The 11,434-nt window shown below is 35.9% G+C and overlaps 1 protein-coding gene across 4 annotated transcripts in view; it reads left to right on the top strand.

Annotated features, from left to right (window-relative positions):
• Stxbp5 (syntaxin binding protein 5) overlaps positions 1–11,434 on the top strand; it is a 179,001-nt gene that overhangs the window by 29,221 nt on the left and 138,346 nt on the right. For all 4 annotated transcript variants that reach the window (XM_010639597.3, XM_033763319.1, XM_010639606.3 and 1 more), the window contains exon 4: positions 609–709. In XM_010639597.3, the coding sequence (XP_010637899.1) occupies positions 609–709 (101 nt within the window). The remainder of the gene's footprint in view (positions 1–608; positions 710–11,434) is intronic.

Genomic DNA, 11,434 nt, shown 5'->3' with positions numbered 1-11,434 from the left:
TTTTTTTTTTTTTTTTTCTAGGATGAGACTGAGCCAACTAGATGTTTTTCACATACTACCAGGCATTTGCTTCCTCATAAATAATCACACTTAATTGCATCAGATGTTTTAACTTTCTAATTTAACCACTCAGATATTGAAGTTACAGTGTGCTGACTGAATGTTGTCCTTGTTTTCCATATCATTCTAGTAGTAGAATTATGATGAGATATAATGTTTTCATAAAGATTTGCCTTAAGCCAAATGAGTAAGATATCTTTGTATCATATTTTGATCTATTAAGGAAGTATTTACAATACTGCTAGATTAATTTGTATTCTGATCTCAAATTTTAAATAGCCAGATCTTAACCATACTATCTCCCTGGATCCTACTATACTTTTGATTTATAAAATACTAAATTATACTTTATTGAAGAAGTTAAAACAAATTTATATAGATATACACATAATACACTCAACACGTGCTGTTTAGAAATTGGGGATGGCAAATGTTTCTTAGAATTCAATTTGTTGGCAGAAAGCTTTCATTTTTGAGATTTTTTTTATAGTTATTAATAACATTAATATTTATGCAATGGTATGTATAAAACACACTTTATTTTTAAGGGAGCTCTTGTGAGTGCCTTGGCTGATGACACCTTACACTTATGGAATTTACGTCAGAAGAGGCCTGCCATACTACATTCACTTAAATTTTGCAGAGAAAGGTAAGAATTCTATCATCCTATATAGAATATTTGCTTTTTAATTTTGATGCATTTTCTTTAAATTTTTGTTTGATTTTTGTTTGATCATGATTAACTTTTATGTGAAATTTAAAAAAATTTAAAACTTCAAAGAATATACAGTAAAAGCAAGATTCCTTCCTTTTCAGACCTATCTTCTTTTCCAGAGGCAGCCACATATATTTCTTTTATGTCCTTATAGAAATGAATATAGCCTGTGTATAAAAGCAAAAAAAAAAAAAACCCAAAAAGCAAAAAATTCTGTGTGGCTCTTTTTTTTCCACAAAATTGAAGCCACTGCATAGTCTTTTTGTAACTCTTTTCACAGTGTATCTAATAGATCATCTAATATCAATCAGTACATTCAAATCTTGTATAGTTATTTTTTAAAACTACATACTATTTTGTTGTATAGAAGTACTATAATTTATATTAGTCTCTTCATTAGTGGGCATTTATTTCATTTCTAGTTTATTTTGTTTTATTGTGGAGTTATGTTGAATTTATGTCTGTCTACATGTACAAGTACATCTACAAGATTGTAAAAGTGGAACACAGACAGATCTCTTAATACAACTTGTGAACTTTGGTCATTGAGTAAAAGGCCTTATTTTCACTTTTTAACATTTTTTTTAAGGGTAGGAAATGTTTATTGAAGGGATAGTTCCTGAGAGGTAGGAGGGGCCCCAGATGGGTAGCCGAGGACCCCACTTTACAAGGATGTTTTGTAGAACAAAAACCATGTGAGTACAATGTGGGTTAAAGCTCAGAACAACCAATAAGGTCACAAGGATAGTGGGGGAATAAGTCATGTAACAAGGGTGCGTGGAAAGAACAAAGACTTTTTCTGGAAAATGATGGGTCTGTAGGTCTTATTTACCCACCAGGGTGTCTAATGTCTATTTGGACTTCATTAGGTCTAATGTTACTGCTTATCTTGTCCTTTGGGAAAGTATACCCTGGTCATTTCGTCTTTATTTTGAGACCTGGTCTCCAATAGATGCATCTCTGGCCACAGTTGTTATGTGTTTTCGCCTTCTGTGCACTGACTCTGTCCAGGGCCCAGCCCTACCTGACTGCCTATAATATTTCTACCTAACTTGGCTGTTTGTAATACTGCCAGGGACCTAAGTGTGTGCATCTTATTTCACCCATTTTTGGTTGAGCCTCCCTCCATACTCTGTGTGTCAGGCATCTTACTTTTCATTTGGTCACAGCATCCACAGGGTCTGGCTTTGTCCTAGTGTTTCTGGCACCCAGATTCAAACACCTAGCTTCGATTGCCCACCACTGACCAGATCAAAGCAGGCCATTTCTTTGGGTAAAAGGAGAAGGGTTTTACTCAAAGCTGGCTCCAAGGAGACAGCAGACCCATTAACCTGAGGTCACTGTCTCCAGCATCCAGGCATGTGGGGTCTTCTTCAATGAGGGACAGCATCTGGGCCCATCTCCTGCTCTTGCCTGAGGGAATCCACATTTGTTTTTAAAGTATTGTCTTCCATGTTATTATATGAAGTGTGATAAAAATAAAAGGAATGTTTATTAGCCACATTTCATATTATGTATATATCATATTATGTAGTCAGTATTGTTGTTATATTTTTGTTTGGTTTGGTTTGGTATCGGGGATAGAACTCAGGGCCTTGTGCTTGTGAGGCAGGTGGCAGAACCACTGAGCTAAATCCCAGCTATGTAGTTGGTATTGAAGGCATAATCTATTTTGTTTTCATCCAAGCATGAGGCCATGTTTCTGGTTTAAGAAGTGTAAGTTAGTGTGTCAGATTGTACATACAGGTAGGTCTATTGGCCTGGGTTTCTACCCCCATAGTCCTCCAAATTATTAAGCTAAAGAGGCCACTGGAAATATAGCAGTTCAGACTTTACCAGCCAGTGCCAGGGAGTGTCTGTGTGATGGATGAGATGTGGAGGGTGGAGAGGCATTAAAGACCAGACCTGGCAGTCAGTGACCATTTGCTTTTGCTCCATCTCTTGTGTGGGAAAATAAATCAGCTAAGTGACTTCAGTTGAATCATATTTCTATTTTTAGGAGAAGTACAGAAGTGAAGGGAAAGTTATTAGGAGAGAATAGTGGAATAGGGGAAGAAAACCAAGCAAAAGTTCAGGGTTCAATTGTTTTCCACCTTTGGGGAATCAAGCCAGCCTCTCAACTCTAGGCAGAGTTTCTTAATTTGTTTATCAGTGGGGTCTCAGGTGGAAGGTCTATATCAGATTCAAATGCCAAAGAGCATATGGAGGTGGGCATTGGTATCTTGGTCCTAGTATGCAACTCTTGACATACTACCTGCTGGAAAAGTAACTGGAGATCTAATATAGTAGTTGTTAAAGTGGAGTGATTTTGCACCCTTAGAGGGCATTTGGCAATGTCTGGAGACATTTTTCATTGTCTCGAGTGTGGGAGAGGGAGTAGTGCTTTTGCCATCTAGTGGGCAAAGGCCAGGAATTTTGCTACATATGATACAATGAACTAAATAGTGCCCATAGCAAAGAGTTACCTGGTTCAGGATATTTATAGTATCAAAGTTAACAAACCCTGAACTTTAGCACATTAAAATGATGTTATTTGGTCAGTGAAGTGATGTAAAAATTCTGTTTAACACTCTCAATGGAGAGATTCTGCCATGAGCTAGAGTTCTGGCAAAAGATTTATCTTTGGTACCTTATTTACTAGTGACTTGTCCTGATTTCTTACTGGGCACAGGAATGTGTTCCAGGTTCATGAATCTACTCACTATAGGTTATCATGGTAAAATCTTCATGGGGAAAGGATCAAACTTCAAGCATTCTTAAAAAGCAGGAGTTGACAGTGGTCAGAAATGGAGCATATCTCCTCAGTAATACCCGTAAATGTGGACTTCAAGAAATTCTGGGAAATATGCATGGGGAGTAGAAATCCAGTCTATAAGGTTCATGTAGACAAATTTTGCCAACCAAAAGGCACCTTTGTACAAGGTGCAGAAAAGTTACTCTTCTTTGTAGTGTGTGAAACCTCAGTGTTGTCCACCATTCCCCTTCTTGTTTCAGTGCTCTTTCAGGGAACAGCCTGCCTAGTTGTATGCAGTGGTCCTAAAAGTTACAAATGAAATGAGCTGATAGATTTCTCAATTTTGAGTCCTGTATTATGGTTATCTAGCTGACCAGCAGAAGCTAATTGTCTCAGTTTTAAGTTCAACTTCCTTTTGACTTTCATTAGGGCAGTAGTAAACAAGGACCTGTATTAGCAGGAGTAACTAGCTCTTGACTAACTCCTCTGGGTGAGATTCTCTAGGATGGCTCCAAGCTTATTTGGCATCTCTGGAAGTTAAAATGCCAAGAAATGGGTCCTGGCCCCACATGGATAAACCCTTTTTTTTCCCCAGTCTTTCCTAAAGACTGAATATTTCTTCAAATGGCTGAAATGATAGAGGTTGCATTTGGAAGAGTCCAGGTTTCCTTAGCTCTTGGATCAAGATAGGGAAGGGTAGGTGGAATAAAGGTTTTCCCCAAACTCTGGGAACCTGCCTGTAGCATCAGTACTTGTTCTGCATCTCAGCTCTGAGCCATTTATTATTTTCTGAGGCATTTATTATACTCCTGTAAATATGCATGAATATACCCTGCATTCCCTGGTAGAAACTTTCTGCCAGAGTAGCTTTCCCTGGCAAGAGCAGAGGAAAGTCTCTTGTCATTCTCTGCTTATTCTTCCATGGTTCATTTGTGAGACTCCACATTTCTTTTCTTTGTACAGTGTTTATGTTCTGTACCAGGCCAGGGAGTAGTCTGGCTATGTTGTGGTAACAATTATTCTCAGAATCTCAATGACTTAATCTGATTTATTTTTGCTTACTCTATCTGTCCTTTGTGGGCTTGCTGTTAACACTATTCCTTTTCATTGTTATCTTTATTCAGGATTTCTGCCTGAGGAACCAGCAGTCTTTAAAATATTGCCAGTCCCTATAGCAGAGGAAAGAAGAGAATGTGCTGAAGCACATATTGACTCTTAAAATGTCTGCTTGGAAATAACACGCGTCTCTTCCAGTCTTATTCTAAGGGGCAGAGCATACCATATGGCCATCTCTAATTTCAGTCACATATCCAGGAAAAGAGAAGACTGGAATATTTGTGAATAGTCATAGTAGCTACCTCCGTGCTTACTTTTATTGCTGACATAGAATATAGTAAGCAGTAATCTAGTTAGTTTACCCTCATTTCAGAGTGGATTTGGGCTAACTTAAATTACTGTGTTTCATTGTTATACCATTCACATTTTTACTTCTAAAACTAGGAAAAGAAGGAAAAAAATGAAAAGTTTACAAAGCCACTTCATAAATTTCTAAACAATTGTTAAATTTAAGTATTTTACACATTTTTCTATTTTTATAAATAGTTAGATTTATTGTGGTAGAAATTTCTATAATAGAAATTATATGTAGTGATTTAAATTATATTTTTTCATAATGTGTACCTCTTTTCTGGTTTTATTTTTTTAAATCGGGTAAAGTACACAAAAATTTAACATCTCAGTTTTAAATATACATACAGTTCAATAGTGTTAAGTACATCCATATTATCGTGCAACTCCAAATTTTGGTTATATTGTTATGTGTATTTTTATACCACTTAAAAATATATGAATTACAGTCTCAAGTTTAAGTCTGAACTTGAGTAAATTACTTCACTGTTCTGTGTGATGGTTTTCTGTTTTATAGAAAATTTCCTCTGAGTCTTAAACCAGTTTTACTATTTCATTTCTCTTACATATCAAAACATTACCTCTCCCATTTACTATCTGTATTATTATAGAATGATGATTATATGTAGTTTGATGCTGGCTACGGAGTACATATTTGATAGTACACAGGATTTTGGTCAAGGCTAGGACAAGTTTAGCTTCCCATATGCCTAAAAAAATACTTGTTCATAGTAAAATACTATTTCAATTTACATAAGATGATTTTGATTTGATGGATAATACAAACTTAGCATTATCCTTCTTCATTAGCAGCTAACTAATTGTCCTTGCTTAGTTGTCAACTAATTGTATCACAGACTGGTTGGGTTAAACAATGGAAATTTATTTCCCCATAGTTTTAGAGATACTGGGTTGGATTTCTCTGAGACTTCTAGGCTAGCTTATAGATGGATGGTCATCCTTTTGTCTTAAGTGGTCTTCCCTTTGTGTGTGTTATCCTCTGACTTCCTCTTTTTAGGAGAACACCTGATATTGGAGTAGAGCTTACTCGTATGGCTTCATTTTATCATAATCACCTCATTAAAGGCACCATCTTGAAGCAGTAACATTCTCAATTTTAGGTATTAGGATTGTAATATATGAATTTGTGGGTGTGCACAATTTAGCTGTATGTGCTTGTGTGCACAATTTAGAAGTGTGTGTATGCATGGTTTAACTGTAAAAGAGAAATGAGCTAAAATCAACCAGAAAGATAGAAAAGTTTTCCAAAATATGCAAATGGAAAAAAAAGTAAATGTGTTTTGAAAGTTGAGGAAAAGTTAGACTTTAAATTTTCTCCTTAATAATTATGTACTTGTGCTGATTGCCAGGCTTAGGTCCTATTAAGGATTCACCTCTAATGCAATTTTTTCCATAGGAACTAATTTGCCAATAGTAGTAGCTGTAGTTTTAAAATTCTCAGGGGCCTGAAAGGGATTGGTAGCAGCAGTACGTCTTAGTAAGAAACTTGGAGGTATGGCCTTTACTGCCCCATCTCCTACTATGATTTGAATTATATCCCCCACCCCAAATACATTTATCTTATTTGGAAATAAGATCTTTGCAGATTTAAACAAGTTAAATATGAAGTTGTTGGGGTATACATTAATCTGACTGCTGTCCTAAGAGGTGAAGAGACACAAATGCACATAGGGGAAAATACTAGGTGACATTAGAGATAAGAGATTTGAGTATTGCATGTATAAGAATGTCCAGAATATCTGGCAGTGTCAGAATCTCAGAAAATGACAGGTAACAGATTTCCCTCTACTGCCTTCAGAGAGAACCTGGCCTTTTGACCTCTTGATTGCTAACATCCAGCTTCCAGAACAGTGAGAGAATAAATTTCTTTTGTTTTAAGCCATGCTGTGTATGGTACTGTTTTATGGCAGACTTAGGAAACTAATATATTTTCTTTGTTTTTCTTGCTTGATATTGCTCAACCTCATTATTATGTGTCAGTAGGTTTCTGTGTGTAAAGGGTGTGTAAAGTTCTTTGTTTTTGTAGAAACTGACCATTTGATAGTAAAATTCTGGCTGGTAGTTGCATTATCAAAGTATGTTCCATATGGCTTGTACTTTGTTTTTTCCTTTAAATACATTTAATTAATAAGTCATGGGTTGATAAGCAGCTATAACTATCTACTAGTTTTTGTTTTAATCACCATTAGATAATGGGATCACTATTTTCAACCATGTTAAATTTTTGCACAAGTTTTTTGAAATGACAGTATAAAGCATTTTAAGACTGAGGACTGACAAAGTGGGGGTGATTTAGCTCAGTGGTTCTGGCACCTGCCTCGCAAGCTCTAAGCGCCTGAGTTCAATCCCCAGTACTAAAAAAAAAAAAAAAAAAAAAAAAAAAAGACTGGACTAAATTGTATATATAGATTTTCCCTTTCAGTACCTAATTTTATTGTCTAATACTTATTCCTCTTGATCATGTAAGTTTTTATTGTTTGTGAAACTATTTCACATGAATATTATTCTCAGGGTTCAAGAAAAAAGAAATCCATGGTGGAATTTTATAGAATGGACTATTTCCCCCATTTTGTTAAATACCAAAATAGCTAAGTCTCGATATTAAAATCATATATTTCTCTAGTGACTTTTACAAATGGCTGTTTTTTGTTTTTTTTTTTTGTACTGAGAAGATCAAACCCAGGACCTTGAGCTTGCCAGGCTAGCAGTGGCACCACTGAATTAAATCCCTGGCCCCCAAATTCTGTTTCTGATTTAGAGTTTATATGGCTGTTCCATTTGATTGTAAATGTATCTTTAAGTTTAAGGAATAAAATAAGAACGCAGGTATTCTAAAGTAAAAAATTATTACATAAAATATATTAATAGTAAAAAATTCATTATTTACATTTGTCAGTGGAGCATTTAATGTCTAAAGTCCTTTTAAGAAAAAAATCTGTCAAATTAATCCACTCAGATACCAACATGGCAATGGAGTACTTGGTACTTACAAGTTACTATGGGAACTTGCTGCTGCCTTAGCATAAGATTTTTTTTTTAGTTTCCAAATAATGTAGAAACAACAACAAAAACATTATCACATTATGTTATTATTTGATTATAATATTACCTAAGTATAGTATTTTACACATAGTAAAGCTTATAGTTTGCCCAGTATGTACATGCACAATTTAAAACTGAGCTTATAGAAGAGATTTTGGCTGAGTATCAACCATATAACAGGTACTTAGATTTTGAATTAATTCCCTGCACATATTATGAAAATATTCAGTCACAATATTGGAACAAATTTAAGTTCTAGAATTACAGTGTCTGTGGTAATTATATTGTCAAAATACTTTTCTTTGAAAGCAGCTTAATGAAAAGTATACAAGCATTAGAAAAGAGTGATTTGATGGGGTGAAATTAAGGACTAGAACACAGGAGTAGAAGGGAATCCACTCTGAGCCTAATTCTAATCCCCAAAGACAATTGATTATTGATATAGAAACAAGTCATCTTGGGAATTCTGCATATAAGAAATTCAGACAAAGAGAAGATATTCAAAGAGATTTTGTCTATTGTACAAGATCCTTGCAAGGTCTGAAAAATTGTATGGAAGGAGAACATATGTAACCAAGGGTGAATATTAGAGTAATTTAGCTCTGTTAATGAACAGAATAAGCTAATACCTATAAAAAGTAATAAAAACAAAAGAATGAATAACTGAAACCACTTTCAATGGAAATTAGTATGGAGATCCTCAAAAAATAAAAACTAGATCTGGGGATTTAGTTTACTGGTGCCAGTGCCTGCCTTTCAAGAGCAAGGTCCTGAGTTAGATCCCCAGTACCAAACAAACAAACAACTAAAACTAGAAATTCCATTTGACTTAGCTATTCCCTTTTCAGGTATCTTCTTGAAAGAGTTAAAGCCATTATATTACAGTGATACATGCATACCCACATTTATAGCACCTCAATTTATGACAACTAAATCTTGGAGGCAGCCTGTATGTCAGTCAACAGATGAATGCATAAGGAAAATGTGGTATTTACACATGGAGTAGTACTCTGCTATAAAGAAAGATACACTTCAGTCATTTGTAGGAACATGGATGCACCTTGAGACCATAATGTTAAGTGAAATAGATACACAAGCTTCAATATCACATGATTTCTCTTCTGAGAAAACCAAATTATAGATAAAGAGCAAAATAAAAGATAATAAGTTGGGAGTGAGATCTATCAAATGAGAAGGTGATCAAGAGATGGAGGGAGGGCCAAGGCATGAGGGGCAGGGAAAGGGGATGAAGAAAGGAATTAAAATGTGTTATGTACATGTACCAACTCCACACAAAGAATGTAAATTATATTCTGTAGACAGGTACAAGTAAAAATAAAGAACACTTATTTATGTTTTTAGGGCCAGAAAGCCGAGGAGATTAATGTTAGATAATGTTTGGACTTATATGATTCTTCTCACTGTATTGATGCATTATTTGCCCAGACAAATTATGAAGCTGAAGCTTCAAATTTGGAAATGAAAAGTTGACTAGATTGTGTGGTATAACTAAATTTCTTATACTGTAACCTGTTAGAGGGCTTTTTGTTTTTTTTGTTTTCGGTACCAGGGATTGAACTCGGGTCCTTGCGCTTGCAAGGCAGGCCACCAAACCGCTGAGCTAAATCCCCGGCCCCCTGTTAGAGGGTTTTAAGTGTTACCGTCACTTATTATTTTTTAGTATTCATGTAGTTCATGGCTCCACAGTTTGTTTTATATTAATTTCTGTGGTAGGTAAAATAAGGTGGGTCCCAAGGTATTTGCCTCCGTTACACACATATCACAGTATTCCAAGTGAAGAAATGTTGCTAATGTAACTACCCGAATTAGTTGACCTTAAAATAGGGAGATTATCTTCAGTAGGCCTGATTGCCTTTAAATAATACTGGGTCTTTCTTGGCAAAACATTCAAAGTGTGGGAAAGATTCAGTGTAAAGATTTTTCCCTTGTCCTAGAAGATGAAGGGGGGTCACATGTTCTAGCAGTGTGCTCTTGGATAGACAGGAGAGAGATGCAGACTCATTCTTATTACAAACTACAGAAGTTGAACTTTACTAGAAACCTGAATAAGCTGGGGGACTAGATTGTTTTTCAGCATTCCAGAAAAGAATGCAGGAATGCAGCTTGGCAGAGACCTGGATTCTGGATTTCAGCCATTTAAATAAATCCTGAGTGGAGAGCCCTGCTGGGTTTGGATGTCTGGGCAACAGAATAATAAATGGGTTTTGTTTTGTGATATTAAGTTTGTGGTAATTACATAACAGTAAGAAACAAGTGTGGATGTTAGCACCTGGAAGTGGGATACCACTATAATAAAGGCAATCATATGTTGCTTATTAACAGGGATGTATTCCAAGAAATACGTTGCTATAGCTTGTGTCTAGATAACACCCGAAAGACTCATGTCATAAGTGGGGCATTTTCAGAGGTGGCTGAATCTAGAGTGTGTGTTGCTGGGATTAAGGGTATGTGATTACTTAAGCAGTCCACGTATTGATTTGCCACTGCTTTAATCCTGGTAGCCTCGATAGAATATAAAATCGGGCAGAAAGAAGCTAGTAAGGTTGCTTGTTGGTACCCTCATTGCTTTGATACTGTCTGCCCACCATGAACTGTTTCTCCTCTGCGATACCTGTCTGCTTGGAGCCAGCTGATTAGGGACCAGAACCCCTACAAACTGAGCTAAATAAACCTGTCCTCCCTTAACTACTGGGTGTTAGATTTTGTCTCAGTATGGAGGAAAGTAACTAAGACATATGTCCTTAGGTGATTTCTTCTTGTATGAACACCATAAAATGTACTTACAGAAACAAAAGTGGCTATAATGTCACCAGAGGAGATAATCTTAAGGCACCACTATTATCTGTATACTCGTGGACAAGGACATTACAAGAACATTCTAGGGGCTGGGGATTTAGACCAGTGCTTCTTCTGCCTGCCTTGCAAGCTAAAGGTCCTGAGTTTGATCCCCAGTTAAAAAAAAAGAACATTGTTATGTGGCAAGTGAATGTACCTGAAAATGTGGAAAGTTGCTTTGGAACTGGACAGTGGCTTAGTAGAAGCTGGAAAGTTTTTGAAGAGCATGATAGCCTAAGTTGTTCTTTTTTTTTTTTCTTTTTCTTTTTTTTTTTTTTTTTTGTGTTTATTGGTACATTTAGGGATACAGTACAGTTACATTCATTGTTGGGATCATGTACCTTTACATGGCAAGTCTTGATTCTCATTTTTTTCCCCTTACCTCTGCCCTCCCTTCACCCCCTCCTCCCCTCCCCATCTACAAACACTTTATTTTCATCTTTTCATTCTCTCACATTTTTTTCTTTTCCCTTTTTGTTCTTCCCCTACGTATCACACCTTCCCTACACCTTTAGCTCCTTTCCTCCCATTTCTAAATGTCAGTAATCTTATTAGAATCTTATGCATTGTTGCAGAATATTCACACCAGGGAAACTATT

Source organism: Fukomys damarensis, unplaced genomic scaffold (assembly GCF_012274545.1).
Source record: "Fukomys damarensis isolate Sample0158 unplaced genomic scaffold, DMR_v1.0_HiC HiC_scaffold_14, whole genome shotgun sequence".
In the NCBI taxonomy this organism is placed as follows: Eukaryota; Metazoa; Chordata; class Mammalia; order Rodentia; family Bathyergidae; genus Fukomys; species Fukomys damarensis.
Note: the sequence above shows the minus strand (reverse complement) of the source record. Positions and strands in the feature narration are given on the sequence as shown.